General features: G+C 36.7%; 1 protein-coding gene across 1 annotated transcript in view; it reads left to right on the top strand.

Annotated features, from left to right (window-relative positions):
* The window catches only part of HCN1 (hyperpolarization activated cyclic nucleotide gated potassium channel 1), a 447,988-nt gene extending 433,277 nt beyond the window's left edge, over positions 1-14,711 (top strand). Inside the window, exons 7-8 of the mRNA XM_070357822.1 lie at positions 7,989-8,153; positions 11,671-14,711. Of these exons, the coding sequence (XP_070213923.1) occupies positions 7,989-8,153; positions 11,671-12,539 (1,034 nt within the window). The 3' untranslated portion in view covers positions 12,540-14,711. The remainder of the gene's footprint in view (positions 1-7,988; positions 8,154-11,670) is intronic.
* Positions 14,712-22,078: the final 7,367 nt, after the last annotated feature.

Raw genomic sequence — 22,078 nt, 5'->3', positions numbered from 1 at the left:
GGAAACAGTGACACAATTTATTTTGGGGGGCTCCAAAATCACTGCAGATGGTGACTGCAGCCATGAAATTAAAAGACGCTTGCTCCTTGGAGGGAAAGTTATGATCAACCTAGATAGCATATTCAAAAGCAGAGACATTACTTTGCCAACAAAGGTCCATCTAGTCAAGGCTATGTTTTTTCCAGTAGTCATTTATGGATGTGAGAGTTGGACTATAAAGAAATCTGAGCACTGAAGAATTGATGCTTTTGAACTGTGGTGTTGGAGAAGACTCTTGAGAGTCCCTTGGACTGCAAGGAGATCCAACCAGTCCATCCTAAAGGAAATCAGTCCTGGGTGTTCATTGGAAGGACTGATGCTGAAGCTTAAACTCCAATACTTTGGCCACCTGATGAGGAGAACTGACTCATTTGAAAAGACCCTGATGCTGGGAAAGATTGAAGGTGGGAGGAGAAGGGTTTGACGGAGGATGAGACGGTTGGATGGCATCACCAACTCAGTGGACATGAGTTTGAGTAAACTCTGGGAGTTGGTGATGGACAGGGAGGCCTGGTGTGCTGTGGTTCATGGGGTCGCAAAGAGTCAGACACGACTGAGCGGCTGAACTGAACCGACGGAACTAAAGAAGTAAGATTTGCTGGACATCTCTGAAGTTTTACCGAGATAGCAATATAGGAGCTTTTAGGGTTAAAAGAGACTGAAAAGGGAAAGTCACTCAGTCATGTCCAACTCTTTGTGACCCCCATGAACTGTAGTCCATGAAGTTCTCCAGGCCAGAATACTGGAATGAGTACCCTTTCCCTTTTCCCGGGGATCTTCCCAACGCAGGGATCGAACCCAGGTCTCCCACATTGCAGGTGGATTCTTTACCAACTGAGCCACAAGGGAAGCTTAAGAATACTGGAATGGGAAGCCTATCCTTCTCCAGGGGGTCTTCCCGATCCAGGAATCAAACTGGAGTCTCCTGCATTGCAGGCAGATTCTTTACCAACTGAGCTATCAGGGAAAAAGACTGAACAACATCATAAAAAGGGTAAGGTCTCATAACACATGTATTTATTTTTATTTAAAAAGCATCCTCCATTAAGATTTCTTTTCTTACCAAAGGCAGTATTTAACTGATTCATCAGTAAGTAATGGGGACCTTTACCATATAATGCATGTCCCTTTGCTTCATTTAGCTACATATATTATACATTCATTATATGAAAACTCCAGATGATAGAGGCCAACAATCATTAGAGAATAATTTAGAGAAATCATGAATACATTTATATCTATGCTGAAATAAAACTATTTTTACTGTATCTCCAAAATGAGTATAAGTATTGAGTAGCTATATTTTTTCTAATCTTTATATGTATTTTTAAATACAAAATATAGAAATACATACTCATTGTAAAAAGTGTTCAAATAATTTTTAAGCATACAGAAAAGTAAATAAAAATCCATTTCTTACTTAAGATGTTACCATGTCTTTATATCTCCCTTTCTAGAAACCAAATTAAAAGTAGTAATTAAAAGAAACAAATGTGGGAAGGAAGTCTTTCCCTGTATGGACACGGTTTATGTGAAGATGTAAACTGCTGCTTTTAGCTTGTGATCATGAGAAGTCAACCAAAAAACAAAGTCATGTCAACACAGTGCGTTGGCATCACTGAGATGCTAACCTAGCACTAGCCCCGCCTACTCCCAGATTTTTGCTTTGTAATACAATTAAGATATTTTATTGGTAAACCAGTGTAATTCAGGTATTCTGTAACATGCAATTGAGAAAACATGAAAGTGAGAGGATATGCTGAAGTTTTCAGAGGTACATGTAGATGTCCAAACTCATCACACTGTATGCATTAAATATGTGCAGTTTTTTTTGCATATCAATTATACCTCAATAAAGCTGGATTTCTGGTTTGGGGTTTTGTTTTGTTTTGTTTTGTTTTGTTTTGTTTAAGAACAATAAGGATGTAAACTGTATTTCAAGACAAGAGAAATGGTGTTATGAACTCAGTGTCCATGCGTCCAACCAAATCCAAATTCAGTAAGTTGAACCTCTACCCTGCAACGAGATGGAATTTGGAAGTGGAAACTTACATAATGAGAGTTAGATGCGGTGATAGGGGGCTTCTCAGGTGGTGCATTGGAAAAGAATCTGCCTGCCAATGCAGGAGGCTCCAGAGACACGAGTTTTGATCCCTGGGTCAGGAAAATCCCCTGGAAAAGGAAATGGCAACCCACTCCAGTATTCTTGCGTGGGAAATCCCATGGAGAGAGGAGCCTGGTGGGCTGTAGTTCATGGGGTCGCAAAGAGACAGACATGACTGAGCACACTGAGTATTTGTTGAGGTGATAGGCGTGGTGTCTTCCTGATGGGATTGATGAGCATATTCATCAAGGAAAAGATGTGCACTCTCCGCATCTCTGCCATGTGAGGACACAATATGAACGTGGCCATCTGCCAGCCAGGAAGAGCGCTTTCACCAGAACTCAGCCATACAGTCACCCTGATTCGGGACCTCCAGCCTCGAGAACTGTGAAGAAATAAATTTCTGATGTTCAGGACATTTTTTTTTCTAATTATGCTGGTGGTTACTGATGAAACTTGAAGGAAAAGTAGAGGGAGCTGTGACCAAAGAGAGAGCAAAGCTCCTGGCAGAACACTAGAAAAGCTGCTACTAAGAAAGAGTATGATGTCAGAGGGCTACCTGAAAAGTGAAGAGGACAACAGTGATTTATGGAAGGTCTGTGTACATTACAGTAGACTCTCTGTCCCTCCTTCCACATTGCAGAACAGCCTGTAACCAAGCGTTTCTTTTCCTGAGGGGAGAAAAAAGCCAGTGGTTCTTCTCTAAAGCAATTGTACAAAGCAGAGAACTAGAACAAGTAAGAGAGATATTGGTAACCTTGGAGTACAGCCTTCCTCATTCTAGCATTTAGGGAAATATGAGAATAAACTTCACCGTTAAAGAAAAACTCCATATTCACATATTCTGCCATATCACTGGAGTTTTCATCCTCAAGTAGAAATGGACATCAATAGGTTCCTTGAAAAAAAATTCAATATATTACAAGGGGAAAATCTAAACACACAGACAGAAATAATGATTCTAGAGTAAGAAGAAAGAATTCAGAAAACAGAACAGCAATTAAATATAATACAATAAAGATAAAATATATTTTAAAACTTCTTGAGTTTTTTTCTTTTACATTGTCATTGCAGCCTGTTTTACATATATAATTCAGTCACTTAAACAATTCAATCTTTTTAGAAATTTCCCAAAGTATGAAGCCAACACTGCAAACCAAACAGGTTCAGGTTTTTATCATCCCCATAAGGTTCTTCCTTCCCACTTACTGTTAATCTCCTTTTCCACCCACTTCCTCAAGCAACCATTAATCTGTTGATTTAGTCGCTAAGTCGTATTGTACTCTTGCGACCCCATGTACTGTAGCCCTCCAGGCTCCTCTGTCCATGGAATTCTCTAGACAAGAATACTGGAGTGAATGGACCTTTCCTTCTCCAGGATTAATCTGTATATATCCGAATAGATTTGCTATTTATATCAGTGGTAGCATGTACTATGTGGACTGTCATGGCTTGCTTTTTTCATTGTGTTTATGAAATATTCTGAGCTTCATCCATATTTTAGCATATATCCATCATTCAAAACCAGTTAGCAACTACTGGAAGATAGATGATATTACATCCTCAACAAAAGAGGGAGATATAATGAAAAAGCCACAAACACAGGAAAATGAAAAGCATTTGTAAATTAAAAATGTAAGTGCCAAAATAAAAATACATTAAAAATAATGAAAGGTAAAAATGAGGAAATCTCCACACTAGTAATTCACCATCATTAGGTTTGTTTTTATTCCTTCCTATCTTGTTTTCTTTTTCTGTTCTGTGCACTTTGATATTAATTTATAAGTAACATTTAAAAAATAAAAGTTATTTCAGCCTAGAAGGGTGGGATGGGGAGGGAGATGGGAGGGTGTTTCAAAAGGGAGGGGATATATGTATACCTATGCTGATTCATGTTGAGATTTGACAGAAAACAAAATAAATTAAAAAGAACCAATTTAGATAAAGGAAAGTCAAAAAAAGAAAAAATATAAACATTATATATACATAAAAGAATACTTTCCAATAAGAACAGTGCATATTGGAAGATTTTATTGTCATTGGTAGATTTTATTACTCACACTGTATGTGATCATTTTTATCATGCTATAATTACAATGTTGTATCCTAATTTCCTCACTTCAGCTTTCATGACCATTCAATTATTAACAAAGACTTTAAAAGCTTTACTTTTAATAACTACTACATTCTTGATTCTGATTCTTGATTTATTTAAGGCAATTCCATATTTTCATATGCATTCATAAATGCATAGTGTATATCATCATATCAGTGTTCTGATTACAGACTATTTCCTTAGGCTAGATTGTCAAGTGAAATTTCTGGTTAGAGCATGGATACACTTTAAGGTCTTTGTTATGTGTCATTAAGTCATTTTCCATGAGGCTTATAATCATTTCATATGACAATACAGATTGGAAAGCAACACATGGCAATAAAAATATTTCTAATCAGTTTGTTTGACATAATTTAGCAATCATAAGTTGTATATAACACTAGCACTATAGTGACACAGGAATTTAATTTTAAGATAGGGTTTAAAATACTTTTATTACATTTTTTAGATTAGAAAAGCCTAGATTCAATGATATAATAATATACTTTACACTTAAACATTGACCAGTAGAGATTTGTCTTCCTACACACACCAAAGGTACACACACACAAACATGCACACAAATGTGAACAGTTCACAATATTATTGTTTTCAATTTTAATCACATTTATTTCTTTCTAATTTTACAAGTAAGGAATGTTCATTGCAGACAAATAGAACTACATAAAAGCATGGCATAAAAAAGAACAATCACCTAGAAACCCCATCCTCCAGAAATAACTACCATTAGTATGTTGAAGCATTTCTTCCATGTCTACATATTTTTTTTAATAATTGAAGTACAATAAACTTACAACACTATGTTATTTCTAAATGCACAATTCTTTTAACATTTCTACTAGATTTATATTTGGTTGATCTACTATCTTTATTGTATATTTGCCTTCACGAATGAGATTTTTTTCTTTCATAGCTTTCATATTTATCTTTCTGTCCTTTTCTTTTTCGCTTAGAGAAGTCCCTTTAACATTTCTTGTAAAACTGGTTTGTGGTGCTGAACTCTTTCAGCTTTTTCTTGTTTGTAGAAATATCTATTTCTCTTTCTAAGTTGAATGATAGCTTTGCTGGGTGGAGTATTCTTGGTTGTAGGTTTCTTCATCACTTTAAATATATGTGCCACTCCCTTCTGCCCTGCAAAGGTTTTGCTAAAAACTCAGCTAATGATCTTATGGGAGTTCCCTTGCATGTAAGTGGTTGCTTTTAGTTTGCTGCTTTTAATCTTCTCTCTTTATCTTTAATTTTTGCCTTTTTAATTATAATGTGTCTTAGGGTGGTCCCCCTTGGGTTGATCATCCCTGGGACTCTCTGTGCTTCCTGGACCTGGACTGTCTATTTCCTTTCCCAAGTTAGGGAATTTTCAGCTATTATTTCTTCAAATGTGTTCTCCGCCCCCTTTTCCTCTCTTTTCCTTCTAGGATTCTAATAATTCAAATGTTAATAAGCTTAATGATGTCCCAAAGTTCTTTTAAACTATACTTTAAAAAAAAAAACTTTTTTTTTTTTCTGTTCAGACTGGGTGATTTTTTACTACTCTTTTTTCCAGTTTGCTGATTCAGGCCTCTGTATCATCTAACGTACCTTTGACTCCTGCTACTGTCGAGGTTGCTGGCTGCTGCTTTGTCTAGGTTTGAGTGATCCCAGAATGGCTGGCTGCACGGTCCAGAGAGTCCCAGGGTTAGTGCTGACCAGTTAGTGGATGGGACTGAGTTCTAGTGTTAATAAGATAGAAGGAGGATTCCAAAGTGGTGCTTGCCAGCACCAGTGACCTTAGGGTATAATGAGCTCTCAAAAATGGATGCCACCAGTATCTGTGTACTCAGGGTATGTCCCAGTTGCCTCCTGCCAATCCAGGAGACTCTAAAAGATGAGCTAGTAGGTTTGACCCTAGATCCTTCAAATTACTGCTTTTTGAATGTTGGAGGGTATGAGGTTTTGCAGATATTCTTAAAGAGTAGAGTCTATTTCCCACAGCACCCCCACTCTCCAGAATGTAAGTTCCACTGGCCTTAAAGCTAGACTTTCTGGGGATCTATTTCAGGACTCACAGGCTGGGGAGCTTATCATCAGGTTCAGGCTCCCCTTTCCTTAAAAGGAATCTTTGCCATTTTTATTATTGTGTTTGTGGGTCACCTACCCAGGGTTATAGGACTTAACTGTACAGCATGTCTGCCTCTTCTACCCATCTTGCTCTAATTCCTTCTTTTTATCTTTAGTTGTAGAAGATCTTTCCTGCTAGTCTTGCAGTCGTTCACATCAATAATTGCTCTGTAAGCAGTTGTAATTTTGGTGTGCCTGAAGGAAGAGGTGACCTAGTGACTTCCTCTTTTGCCACCTTGGCCACACGACAATATTGTTTATTAAATTTGAAATATCTACCAGTATGAACAATAACAGTGTAACTGGTGGCTTAGGTGGCATTTCCTAAAATCTTTTCAATTGCCAGATTGGTTCAGATGCGTATCTTTAGTACTCCCACAGTGCCTGCATATTATTATTCTTACCAGATTGAGTTTAAATGAATTCATAACTAAAATGAATTTTTTCTTTTTATTACCAGCATAAAATGAACACAAAAGAAGATATTGTTTGATTAATGCATCCAATTCTAACATCGAGGACATAATGCCTACCACATAATTTACTTATGATGTTTATCAACATGAACTCAAATTCTTTAAGTTCAGAGGAGTGTGAATTTAGGCCCTTTGCAATAATGATTTTGCTATATTTTCTTTTGTTGGGAGTGTGTATTTCAGAAATACTTCCATTCCTTTTTTTTCTAATACATTATTTTGAAGCAATGTTTTTCTATTACTTTAAATTTTTTAAAGAAGTAAAATGCACAGGATTTTAATAAATAAATTTTGGAAAATGAAATAGAAAATCATCACTTTTATTATTGATTTTATCTAATACGAGAATCCAAATTTGCAAATATTTGCTTACCATATATTGGGAATCAAAATTTCAACAAAGGATATTCCTTAGAAATTACATAAATGAAAAATTCCTCTATGCATTTGGAACATAATTTTTATACTGGTCTTATTTGGAATATATGAACTACTTAAAGCATTCCTATAATGCATACATCTGACCCTATGATCCAACTTTGCTTGATCATAGGACTTTCACTTCCCTGGTGGCTCAGATGGTAAAGAATCTGCCTGCAGTGTAGGAGACACAGGTTCAAACCCTGGGTTGGGAAGATCCCCTGGAGAAGGGAATGGCAACCCACTCAAGTATTCTTGCCTGGAGAATTCCATAGACAGAGGAGCCTGGAGGGCTATAGTCCATGGGGTTGCAAAGGGTCAGACACGACTGAGCAACTAACACTTTGAGCACTTGGTTTCTGTCTATAAGATACCATCTCCTCTCTGCCTTCCAAAATTCGTAAAAACTTTTATCTGAGCATGGTCTATTTCTGTTTTCAACTCCATTTTATATTATTCTTTTTTCTGCAACTTTTTGTTATTTGAGGGGAATTGAAATGACAGCTGGGGGAGATGAATTTGTTTCAGCTTTTCTCAATTTTTTTTAAAAAAAAGAATATTTTAAGATTAAGTATTATCAATTGGGTGCTTTTAATTATCAAAAGGGATTTTCTGATAAAATATAAAATGTGGCTAATCATTGGTTTCTCAAACCATGAGACATTTTTTTTGAGGTAGGTCTTAATGGCCTTTTCAAGAAAATTACCTAATATATCTTTCTTCTTTGTTTTTATAGAGATTTGCTTGCTGACCAAGGGACGGCGCACTGCCAGTGTTCGAGCTGATACATATTGTCGTCTTTACTCACTTTCTGTGGACAATTTCAATGAGGTCCTGGAGGAATATCCAATGATGAGAAGAGCCTTTGAGACGGTTGCCATTGACCGATTAGATAGGATAGGTACTGTTTATTTTCTTCTTTACTTACAATTCACTTTTAATCTAGTGGTTGAGTATATATTTGCAGTCATAAGTCCCAAATGCTAGTTTACAGATTGCTTATTAACTAGCATAGAAACAGCAATTAGCTGTAGCCATATTTCTAGAAAGATCTGAGGCACTAACTTTCTCTTCTAAGTATTCTAGGTTTGTTTATTCATGTCTGTTTTTACTAGCTTCACAGTCTGATTTCCTCAGTGATACCAAAAGGTAAAACCAATGATTACAAATTCTAGATGGCATTAAAATAGAACTAAAAATACAATAGTATGAGTCTACATTACAAACTATATTTTATCACAAGTTTTTTTTTTAATTTTAAGGGTCAACATTACATTTATTCTTATATTAAGAATTGAAAAGAATTGTGCATTTTACTTGTCACAGTAGAAATGTTAATGTTTGTAATACAGACTCAAGCAGAAAAAGCCTTAATAGAACTGCCCACATAGATGCTTTATTTTGCAAACATCAACTTATTTTAAAATCTTTCCTGCTCTCAAATTAAAATATTGATATATAAGGCCTTACTAGTTATACTAGTTTAAACATCTGAATAATTGCCATTGTAAAATTAGATCAGATTGGCTTGCTGTTAACTTCCCAAGATATGCTGGAACATTCTGATGTCAGAAGGTAGTAGGCATTCATTTTCCACACCCAAATTCTCCTCCCCGACCAGACCCTTCTCTGCTCCCTTTCCCAGCTTAACTCTACTAGCCTTCATAGTTCAATTTAAACATCATTTCCCTGTAGAAACCTATGACCTTCCACTCCTCCTTAATAGTATGAGCACCCTGGATATGTTCTCCCATACCCCTGGGATGTTCCTCCATCACAGTACAGCTTTTATTATTTAAATTGCTCTAGAGATGCTAAGCTTTATGAATGAAGAGATCATGTCTAATTCACTATTACATTCACAGTACCTAGTACACAATGAATATTGTTGAAGAGAGTTAGGGAGGGATGAAGGAATCAATGAACTCAAAGGAGATGGGGTTGGGATCACTGAAAAGTAAACAAAGAGGTACTTCAACTGCTTCATTCTTATTAAAGGTAAGGACTTTTGATTGATGTTACAGTTATGTTAGCTTTTCTTCTGCACTTTACATCTTTCTTTTCCTCTATATTAGTAGGACAGAAGACTGCATAAGGATCTGAAATTTGGTTAGGACAAGTAAAGGTAGTATTTGGGCATTACCATTATGGACACAACAAGGCTTCCCAGGTGGTACAATAATAACGAGTAATAGAATCCACCCGCCAATTCAGGAGACACAGAGATGCGGATTCAATCCCTGGGTCAGGAAGATCCCCAGGAGAAGGAAATGGCAACCCACTCCAGTATTCTTGTCAGGGAGGTCCCATGGACAGAGGAGCCAGGAGGGCTACAGTCCATGGGGCTGGAAGGAGTCAGACATGACTGAGCACACATGAACACTAGACACGACACACATATTAAAAACCATCACTTAGAGGCTGTAACAGGACGGAGTGTCCAGGAGACAGTGCCCATGAAAGACATGAGTGTTCCTGAAAGCATCTTTACTTAATTTGAAAATAACTTCCCTCTTTGTGGTACGTGAGTGTTCATGGTAGAACCAGAGACTAATTTCTGAACATATGAGTTTTTTCCTAAGCCAACTAGCCATATTTTGAAAAGCATCAAAATCAAGGTATCTCAACAGAGACTTTGTTACTCTGATAGAGCATCTCTCTAATTTACTACAATTAATTTTTATAAGAAAAATTTGCATGAAATTATTTTCATTCCATAATACAGGCAATAAAATTGCAAGTGAACACCAGTATTTGCATTTTTAATCTTCACAAAATTCCAACAGTGCATTAAAAGTTATAGTATTTTTCCACAAGGGCCCAGATACTCAGATTATGAAATGTTGACTATTCATATGACCACAAAAAAGTATCCTTCTCAGTTTTGGGGTCATTGCTTATAAATGCATATACTGTAGATGAAGGGAATATGCTAAGTAAGAATTTATATTTTCTACTAAAGCAGAAGTCTTTGTTCTTTGGGAAATTAGGACAATTCTGTAAAAAGAGAAGTAACTGTTCATATTGACAGTCATTTTAAATGATTACCTTTCCCAGCAGCCAAGTAAAATATAACACCACATTTCTATTCAAATATATTCCTTGTTAGTTTAGATGTGATACTTTATTTAGTGATATGGCAAATTGATTTACTTTTCAGTTACCATATTTACAAAGGTATTATTTTATTGATGTCATTTAAAAAATCACTATTTTCCCCCTTTTCATCACCCTACAATTGATGCTAATTGTTATTTTTCCAAAGAATGTCTTGTTAATGCAAACCAAAGACAATAGCAAGAAGAGACAGTGCTTATTGAGGTTCTAGAAGGAGCTAAGCACTTGCCATACATCAGCGCCCCTTGATCCTCACAACAACCTCTCAGAAGAGGAAAGATTATGAAAAAGTTCTCTATCTGGCTGCACATAAGAATCCTCTGACAAAATCTGATTATAAAGTACCAAAATCTGGATCCTTGTCTGGCTATTCTCATTTAGTTGTTAGGGTGCAGCTGGAAATCAGTAACTCTTATCACTCCAGCAATGAGATAAATACACAGATAGAGCAGAGAATCACTGTATAGGGCACTGGTCAAAAGCAAAGGCCTTTCTTTCTCAGACATGCATGTAACAGTCCCCCAAACATTAGAGTAAAAGGCAGCACCTGGTGCAACAAGTGGGTGAGACCCAGGAGACTTCATTTCCAGCAAACACTCACATGACACAGATGCTGCTGCTTCATAGTCTGTAGACAATCTCTTGTCAGATCTACTGGTTTCCTTGCCCAGCTCTGTCACTAATTTTTTTTGTTTTGTTTTGTTGGGCATTGGTCTTAACCTTTCTATGTTCCAGTCTCCTTTTAGGTGAAGTAGAATTATAAGCACACCTACTTCAAAGAGTTGAGGATTAAATAAAATGAATCTGCCTAAAGACAGGGAAGCCTGGCGTGCTGCACTCCACAGGGTCACAAAGAGTCAGACAGGACTTGGCAACTGGAGAACAACAAAAGCCTTGGGCAGAGTGCTTGTCACATAGTATATTTTCCATTGACTTTTCTTGATAAAGGAACTTGAAACTGAAATCTTGCTGTCAGACCCATCCTGTTCCAAGTGCCCTGTTTTCTCTCAGGGTAGCCCTCAGGCTGTTTCTTCATTTCTCCATTTCTTCAGTAAGATGGCTTTTGCCATATTACAGACTTTTCAACTTGACTCCTGTGGAAGGTAAGACGTTTCAGAAAGATACAGGAAGCATGAGAGGCAGGAGGTGCGTTTCTATTTGGTGTCTAAAGGTAAGTGCTCAACTTTTAAGCTTCTTCAATGAAACACTGCCATCGTCCTGTTTGCAGGAGCCACTGGTGCTTGGAGTTGTCATCAGTCATTTGTAGACTTTCTAAGTGCCTATCTTCCTTTCGCTGACAGGGAAGAAAAATTCAATTCTCCTGCAAAAGTTCCAGAAGGATCTGAACACGGGTGTTTTCAACAATCAGGAGAACGAGATCCTGAAGCAGATTGTGAAACACGACAGGGAAATGGTGCAGGCAATCCCTCCCCTCAATTACCCTCAAATGACAGCCCTGAATTCCACCTCTTCAACTACTACCCCGACCTCTCGCCTGAGGACACAGTCACCGCCAGTGTACACAGCCACCAGTCTGTCTCATAGCAACCTGCACTCCCCCAGCCCCAGCACCCAGACCCCCCAGCCGTCAGCCATCCTCTCGCCCTGCTCCTACACCACCGCTGTCTGCAGCCCTCCTGTACAGAGCCCGCTAGCCACTCGAACTTTCCACTATGCCTCCCCCACGGCTTCCCAGTTGTCCCTCATTCAGCAGCAGCAGGTTCAGCAGCCACCGCAGCCCCAGCAGCCACCCCAACCTCCACAGACCCCCGGCAGCTCCACACCGAAAAACGAAGTGCACAAGAGCACGCAGGCGCTTCACAACACCAGCCTGACCCGAGAAGTCAGGCCCCTCTCGGCCTCGCAGCCCTCGCTGCCCCACGAGGTCTCCACCCTGATCTCCAGACCGCATCCCACTGTGGGCGAGTCCCTGGCCTCCATCCCTCAACCCGTGACCACGGTCCACGGCTCGGGCCTGCAGGCAGGGGGCAGGGGCACCGTCCCCCAGCGAGTCACCCTGTTCCGACAGATGTCATCAGGAGCCATCCCCCCCAACCGAGGAGTCCCCCCGGCCCCCCCTCCACCAGCAGCCGCTCATCCGAGGGAGGCGCCCTCAGTCTTAACTACAGACCCAGAGGCAGAAAAGCCACGATTTGCTTCAAATTTATGATCCCTGCTGATTGTCAAAGCAGAAAGAAATACTCTAACGAACTGAGGCGCTTCTCAGATTTGATTTTATTCTATCTCCTGATAGATCCCTCTAGCCTACTATGAAGAGAGATTTTAGACAGCTCTGGCCTACATGCAAAATGTAAAATATATATATATATATAAATATGCTATTAAATCTATATATGAAAATCTCAAGAGAAGTTCAAAAGACTTGTTTAGCATTCAGTGTTACATGTCTTCCTTTCTTTAAATCATTAAAGGATTTCAAATGTTGTTGTAAGATTATTTATTTTTAACCTACTTTTACTTAATTCCTTTGATATATGTATTTCTCTATTTTATGAAGAGTTCTTGGATTCCGTGGAAACAAAACTCTGATTTTAAAAAGGCAACTCAAGTGAGCTGAATAGCACCAATCAAAACTGTTCTCATTAGCTGTGTCTCTGCATCTAAATTGTTAATCATTAATTACAGAGGATTAAATAGCAGATCCCATTTTCTAAATCTAAATTGTATTTTGGTGCTTTGAATTTTGAATTAGGTTAAAGAACACACCATATGCTTGGCCATGGTAGGAGACTAGCATTGGCTATGATCTCCATAGTCATAGAGATATGACTATCTCTAACCTCAAACATGTTCATTGATATTTTAGAAAGCTGAAGGGATATTTCTCTTCAAGCGTTATCAGACTTTTACCAAGACTCAATCAATGTTAGCTGTAAATAACTGTTTCAACCCAAATAAAAATAGTTCTTCTGTGCTGTATGAAGGTAAAAATCATTGTTTAAGAATTTAGTTTTACTGCTTCACTTCAAAACTTAGAGTTTTAAATTTTACAAAACCTAATTGTGACAATTATTCAACTGTAATGCAATGGCTTGAAACCTACAATATTCTTTTAACCTGCAGTGTTTTTTGCAAAATTGTATGCTTGGTTCTACAAATTGCTTGTATTATACCAAAAATCATTACTTTTCTTCTTTCTTGCCATAATCAAGCATCTGAAAATAGGCCCTGCATGCTTTGGGGAAAAAAAGTAGGTTCAAAGCAGTCATTGTAGGGGAAAGCTTACAGTATTTCTCATTTCTAGAAAAGTATAACCATTCATTAATTGCCTATCCTAAAATTCCTGTAAGGCTTACTTGGATCTCTGACTTAAGTCTAGAAGTGAGGTTTTCACTTTCATTTAATGTTGTTATTATCTTTATCATTTAAATGAAATTTGTAAACTACAGCTTGATTTGGAGTTGCCAGTGTGTTCTGTGTCTTTCACTGTAGTTGGTAGTTTACTGTGGTGTTAATTTAAAAAAATAAATACACTATAGCATCATCTGTTTGGGAACATACACTTGCTCTTTGTGTATTGTTAACTAAATGGTTAGTAAATCTTAAGGAATGTGGTGACTAACATAGTCCTTAGAAAGGAGCTTTGTTATTTTAGATGTGCTGAAAAAAGTACAGACCTGGTGACATTAAGCAGGAGGTCAAAGTCAATGTCTGTGAGCATCGTTTTGTTTTTGTGTTGTTTGTATGTTTCCTTAACTCTGTTCATGATCTGTGAACATCTGCTTCTTCTCAAAGAAGTCCCTTAGAAATCATTTGTGCCTAACACACCCCTCGAATATGGTGGATGACTGGAACACAATTGGAAGATTCCCAATAACAGACTTCCGTAAATAACCCGAGTTAAGAGAATGACCTAAAGTGGACATCTTCCGTGTCTCTGACACTGGCGATGCATTTAAGAAGAATTTAACAAAGATCATGCCCTAAATGGGGCAGGGCCTCCAGACAGACTTGAGGACAGAAAACAAAAGCAAAACTCTAAAATGGATCCATGCTGCCTGTTATGCCTTTTATGGATATAATACTTATAATACCAAAATGAGTTGTTATGTTTAATTTCTAACAAATTCTAGCTTGTGTGAAAGGAATCAACAATGCTAGACAATGTGTAATCATGAACATGCTGGTGACCTATGATGGAGTGTGTAAGAAAGGGATTGTTCAGTCTACCTAGGACCTATGGGGAAGCTGCAAGACCATTTACATATCAGTACAAAACTCCTTTATTTTATTAAAATACTGATAATTAACTTCAATTTATTAAGATCATTATTGGTCCTTTAAATTATTAAAGGTTTACATTTGATAGAACTAATGGGTTTGGTAGCGAAATATTTTTATATATATAAATGTTTGGTTTTTTATTTTGAGCACTATTGAGAAACATAAGCAAAATTGAATTGCATGGTCTTTCAGTGCAACCATAAAGTTTTTATTCACTTTGTAATAGAATGGACAAAAAAAAGAACCCTAAGGTTTATATGTTAAACTAATAAAGTGGTACAGGGTAAATTATATACATATATATGTATGAATACATATACTTAGGTTAAGAAGAAAATTGACTCACATTCCTGTAACATAAAAGTTCATTACTAGTTGAAAAGTGACCACTTTTCTATGTACATAGTTAAGCCCATAAGTATGGAGTTTTAAACTGTACAGAAAGAAATGTATTACTGAAAAGATTGATCTTTCTGCTGCTGGGAAAATAGTAGAATAGCTGATTCTCACAACAACTGTATGATCAGGGATGATTAGAGAATTTCTTTTGTCTTTGCTCAAAGCCATACATATATAAATATATATATAAAGATTGTTAATAAATTCAACAAAAAATAAACTAAAATCATGAACATTTTATTTTATCAATATACACTAGTCAAACATTTTATTTAAGAGTATAGATTTGCCTCTGTCTTTCTGTCTTTATATCATCAGATGTCCAAGAGGGCTTTTACTTGATAATCATCATAAAATTAATTATAGGTATTCTCTAACTATAGAAAGAAAAGCACTTAAATAGAACATGGATTTTCCAGCTATCCCTGTGTTTTTTTCCCCTTCTATACTGTACAAGTTGTTTTTTTTCTTCTTCACGCTGTACTTTCTTAGCATGTGGTTTTATCCAATTTCAAAACACAAATATTTCTGTGCTTTATTGGATATGGGGATGAGAAATAATTGCCCTATAATTTACATATACAAACCTATTTTATGATAGCCATCAGTCTTCTAAAAACTGGATAGTGACAGAATCTCCATATGCAAATGAATTTTGAATCAGACCTAAAAGCTTGAGACAGAGTATATTACAATGAGTGAAGGATTCTCAAAAGTGTTAAGCAGAAATAGCAGGAGTGGAAATAGATTATAGTCAGCAAATAAATGGCCTGTCTCCCTGTCTCTGTCACCACTCCTTAAGTGAATGCTGCCTCACTTTCTGTAGGTGGCTGTTTTTCCATTTACAAAAAAAGAACGTAACATCTGCAAGACACTACAAAGTACTCAGTCAAATTGCTAGAATAAACTAATGGACTTGGATGATCTAAGCAATGTGATGTGTTTTGAATTTTAGATGTATTATTTCAAATCTTGAATTATTTACACTTCAAAATGCGAACGATCTGTACTATCTTTCAAGCCTATTTTTAAAGACTCACACCTCCTTTTTCACCTTGTGTGTTTATATGTGTTAATTTCACTATGCTACTTTGCTGCTGTGGATCTCACTATCATCATTTCATCATTTACAACATTAAGCTCTTTAAACAAGGTTTCTGTCCCTTCTGCCTCCATCCTTCCAGAATGCCATGCATACCAAGTCGCTTCAGTCGTGCCCGACTCTGTGCGACCCAATGGACAGCAGCTGACCAGGCTCCTCCATCCACAGGAGTCTCCAGGCAAGAATACTGGAATGGGTTGCCATTTCCTTCCCCTCCTTCTAGAATATGTGCCATGAAACCCAGGTGTGACTATTTTGTTTGTAACTACATACTCTATTTGAAAAATTACTTATATTGTACAATATGAATGAAATGAGGTGCTTACAGGATAATTGGATGCTGAGCATCAATAGCTGAAAGGAATGGTCAGAAATTTTTTAAAAGTGTGACTGGCTTTGTTACTTCTATAACTTTATTCACTCTGTCCTTTTTCCAGGAAAACAGGATGAAACAAAGATTTGCTGTATTCAGGGTTAGGTATACCTGCTACTGGGACTTGAAAGCAGTGACTTTCTTACATAATTTTGATTCCTTCCATTTTATAAAAATAGCATCTATGATTTATATACTGGCCAACAGTGAAGTTAAGCATGATGAGAATCTCTGCTTTTAAAAGTGAACAAAGAAAGTAGGAAGTACCTTGCCTAAATTCATGAAGGATTTAGAAGCAGACTGGCCGTATTGCTCCTCCTCACATTTTGGAGTTTTTCACCAGTTTTCCTTCATTGGGAACAATTGACATTTCCATTAATATGTCATTCTGTTCTTCATCATTTCCTTCATAGCTTTAGCATGTGAAAAGCATGAACTTTTCTTTACAGGAAAAATTTTATGGCATATTCACAAATCTGCCCCCCAAAAAAGATAATTTTATTACAATTGTTTAGAAGAAAATCTTAGTGATTTTGTAATACTTGATTGCTTTTCAGACTTGATTATCCCCTCAATTGTATTGAGAAGGTACATATAGTTCTGAGTTGCTCAAAAGGTGATATTCAGCTATTTAACATAATGAAGTATTTCATTTGAGAAGTATTAAATAGTATTAAATGGATGAAAAACTTACATACACAATATACCATATAGTCTGCATATAACTCCATGCCAAAAATCAAGTCTTTATTAACAATACTGGCTTGTAAACAAGCATATGGAAAGATTCAAGTGATTGTCCTTTTCACAGTAATTACCTTAAAACATTAAACATGTATCGCAAAGCCAGTAGAATGAATCAAAATATGTTTGACCCCCAGTTCAGAACAATCTAAGGACTGGTAGCAAGTTGATGTGAATATCCCCAACTATCCTCTACTTGATAACAGTAAATTCCAATTTGGAAAGCAGTCAAAACTCATTTGAAGTTCAATTTTCTTAATACAATAAATCACCTAGTTTGGCATCACTTTTGCAATCAAAAACAATTGTGGTTACTTTTATGTGTGTGGCTCATAAGTGATCTTTAAAAGCCTTCTAGGCATGTTCCATGACTTTAAATATGTATAGCTTCCCAAATTCAGACTGTCTAGATTCTAAATGTTTGCTTCCCTGGTGGCTCAGTGATAAAGAATCTGCCTGCCAATGCAAGAGACATGAGAGTCACAGGTTCGATCCCTGGGTTGGAAAGATCCCCTGGAGAAGGAAATGGCAAGCCACTTCAGTATTCTTGCCTGGAAAATCTCATGGATAGAGGAGCCTGGCCAGCTACAAGTCTGGGGTCTCAGAGTTGGAATGACTTAGTAACTAAACAACTATAGCTTTAAATCCAGTGTAAGCATCTGTCTTTACACTAACAGAAAAACAATGATCAAATCTATTGATTTGGGCTTATTTTGCATGGTTCTTTTTGAAGGGATGATCATTTACCATACATATGACATCATATATTTCTGTGAATAAATGGTATTGAATTTTAATTTCTTCATATTTGAAACTCTCAGATAATAGCTTCTTAAACTGAAACTTATAATGAACACTTAGTCTTTACCAAGTTAGTTTATTATTAGCCTTTATATAAACAACATAAACATAAATCTACTATATGATTTTTCTAATTAATCCAAGATATGAATGTTGACAAGCTCTCAGACTTTATGTTTTTATTAAAATAATTTGTCATATAAATGAATAACAAATGTATATCAAAATTTTAGCTCAAACTTGACAAGAGAGTTCTGAGTAAACCAGTTCAAAGATTCCATCTAGATAGAACTATTTTGTAAATAAAAATTAAAATATAATTTCAACAACAATTTTTTTTAGAAAATTATCTGGTTAAATAAAGATTGTATGTGTGTGTGCGTGCGCTATGTCACTTCAGTCATGTCTGACTCTTTGTGACCTTATGGACTGTAACACACCAGGCTCCTCTGTCCATGGAATTCTCCAAGCAAGAATTCTGGAATAGGTTGCCATGCTCTCCTCCAGGGGATTTTCCTGACCCAGGGATCAAAGGTGCTTCTCTTATGTCTCCTGCATTGACAAGCAGATTCTTTACCACTGGCGCCACCAGGAAGCCCCTGGTTAAAGGTTATTAACCCCTTTATAAGAACCAGAGATCAAATTGCCATCTGCTGGATCATGGAAAAACCAAGAGAGTTCCAGAAAAACATCTATTTCTGCTTTATTGACTATGCCAAAGCCTTTGACTGTGTGGATCACTAAACTGTGGAAAATTCTGAAAGAGGTGGGAATACCAGACCACCTGACCTGCCTATTGAGAAATCTGTATGCAGGTCAGGAAGCAACAGTTAGAACTGGACAAGGAACAACAGACTGGTTCCAAATAGGAAAAGGAGTTTGTCAAGACTGTATATTGTCACCCTGCTTATTTAACTTACATGCAGAGTACATCATGAGAAACACTGGGCTGGAAGAAGCACAAGCTGGAATCAAGATTGACGGGAGAAATATCAATCACCTCAGATATGCAGATGACACCACTCTTATGGCAGAAAGTAAAGAGAAACTAAAAAGCCTCTTGATGAAAGTGAAGGAGGAAGAGTGAAAAATTTGGCTTAAATCTCAACATTCAGAAAATGAAGATCATGGCATCTGGTCCCATCACTTCATGGGAAATAGACGGGGAAACAGTGTCAGACTTTATTTTGGGTTTCTCCAAAATCACTGCAGATGGTGATTGCAGCCATGAAATTAAAAGACGCTTACTCCTTGGAAGGAAAGTTATGACCAACCTAGATAGTATATTCAAAAGCAAAGACATTACTTTGCCAACAAAGGTCCGTCTAGTCAAGGCTATGTTTTTTCCAGTAGTCATGTATGGATGTGAGAGTTGGACTGTGAAGAAGGCTGAGTGCCGAAGAATTGATGCTTTTGAACTGTGGTGTTGGAGAAGACTCTTGAGAGTCCCTTGGACTGCAAGGAGATCCAACCAGTCCATTCTGAAGGAGATCAGTCCTGAGTGTTCTTTGGAAGGAATGATGCTAAAGCTGAAATTTCAGTACTTTGGCCACCTCATGTGAAGAGTTGACTCATTGGAAAAGACTCTGATACTGGGAGGGATTGGGGGCAGGAGTAAAAGGGGACGACAGATGACAAGATGGCAGGATGGCATCACTGACTCGATGGACATGAGTTTGAATGAACTCCGGGAGTTGGTGATGGACATGGAGGTCTGGCGTGCTGCAGTTCATGGGGTTGCAAAGAGTCGGACACAACTGAGCAACTGAACTGAACTGAACTAGTGGGTGATGACATATTCCCAGTAAAAATCTTAATTTCCTGAAAGTCTGTCAGAAAAATAGTCATTTTACTATGAATATTAACTGCTTTCCAGAAGGACAGTAAAATACGTCCCAGAAAAAGTTCTGGTCCTCAGTGTTAGTCACTCAGTTCTGTCCGACTCTTTGTGACCCCATGGAGCCCACCAAGCTCTTCTGTCCATGGAATTCTCCAGGCAAAATTACTGGAGTGGGTTGCCGTTTTCTTCTCCAGGGGATCTTCCTGACCCAGGATTGAACCTGTGTCTCCTGCATTGCAGGCAGGCTTTACCTAAGTAGTTTTGAGAAATATCTTTAAGTTGTAAAATATATTGTATGAGAGTAAATGATAAACTTTTCTGCACACACTTTAAAGTGACTTCAGTCTATAATATCTACCTAAAGGAATTAGTTTATAGCTGCAAAATGTTAAGTATCTGCAATAATCCATAAGTAATTCCAACCTATTGTCTCAGCTTATTTCTGAAAACATGTTTCTCTGATGACAAAAATAGCAAAGTTTCTTAACCAAAAAAAAAAAAAGTTGTGACATTTCTAAAGATGCTTTATCTCTCCAGATTATGAAGTTATTTGCCAGACTGAAAGGCTTATGTTATATAAGGATAGCATGACTGGGAATTTTGAAAACTGACTTTATTCATTTATTTTAGATCTGAGAGCAAGAAAAATTAGAATTGATCATCAGCCAAAAACTAAGACACTTCACATCTCAGTTCTTAAGCTATCCTAATATAATCTTCAGTACATAAACACAATTCAAGACTTCTACATCCCCACTTTATATTGTTTTAAGATTCAAAGGGGCTACAGGGCCTTGAATCCATAAAGAAACAAACTTTGCCATCAATATACATTGAAGAAGCAATTCAAGTACAGAGCATGAAAAGAGGAAAATGACACTGAAGGAGATCAAAAATATACATGAAAAGAGTTTTAAATATTCATTTTGATAGTGAAGAGTGTCACCTTATTAGTTCTAAATAACAAAAAGGAATATGACATTGAAGAGCTTATGAAGATCGACTTTAGAATATGTGGCATAGAATTTGGGTCATTATGAGATTGTTGTCTTCATTTAGTACCACATTTTTTCCTACTTTCCTTCTGTTATATTTTCATAGATTGCTCAGTCTCTTTAAAGATATTTTCTATGGACCTTTTTAACAAATATCTAGTAATATCTAGTAATCTTATTTTTTTATGACAAGTGACTTTTTTTATTATTGTTATCTCAAATAATCATGTGTTCTTGTTTATAATATAGCTAAAAATGTATGCCTTAAATGAAGATACGCATTTCAAAGGAAGTCATAAAGCTTTTATAAGTAACAAATACAACTATGAAGCAGAACTAGTTAGCTTATAATGGTGAAAGTGAAGGAAGACATCATAGGTTGTAGGAATTCTGTTTCAACATATTAAAAATCTAGGATACATTAGGAAGGAAGAAAGTTTTGGAAAACATTGAGTTATTTTTATGCCTATGTTTCAGAACTAATCTTACTTCTTATCTATGAGATATTAAGAATAGCATCAATATAAATACTGGGTACTTAAAAAAAAAAGTAGATTATTGGAAAGGAGAGGGTGTGGATTGAACTATGAGTATGAAAAGATCTGAAAATGCAGCCTATTCAGAAATAGGAAAGAACCAAAGTGCAGCTTTCAACTGAAGAGTAGCAAACCCACTGGTGGACAAGAATGACTCAGCAGAAAGGGAAATCTCTAGGAGATTAGGGCAGGATGCACAGAAGGTTTCTGCTACTATTGGAGCACACTTAAAAGTGAAAGGTTGTCAGGGGATTAAAGAATTTAAACAAGAAATCCACTAATCCTAGGTATACTTACACAAAACTGCATGCTATCAAAGATATGTATCACAGTACTAACAACAGCAGAAATCTTTTTGTAAAGAGTTCCAATCTAATGGGTATCAATCCTTAGAGTGTATGCATTTGTATAGGGAGAAAGAGAAATAAAATCTGCTCTAACTATGTATTATTATTTATACATTAATTTTAAAGTTCTTTTACTACAAACATCTTTTTATTAGGTCTGATTCACATTACACATAAAAAATAACATGTTCATTTAATTTTTTTTTATTCTAGCAATAACACTCATTTCAGAAGAGTAATGGGGTTATTACAAAATATTAGTTATAAAAAGAATGTATAGATAGGGTTAAGAACCATTGTCCTAAATACTGATGTGTATAGGGATTT

Source organism: Bos mutus, chromosome 20 (genome assembly GCF_027580195.1).
Source record: "Bos mutus isolate GX-2022 chromosome 20, NWIPB_WYAK_1.1, whole genome shotgun sequence".
NCBI lineage: Eukaryota > Metazoa > Chordata > Mammalia > Artiodactyla > Bovidae > Bos > Bos mutus.
This window is presented reverse-complemented; position numbering and strand designations above follow the sequence as displayed.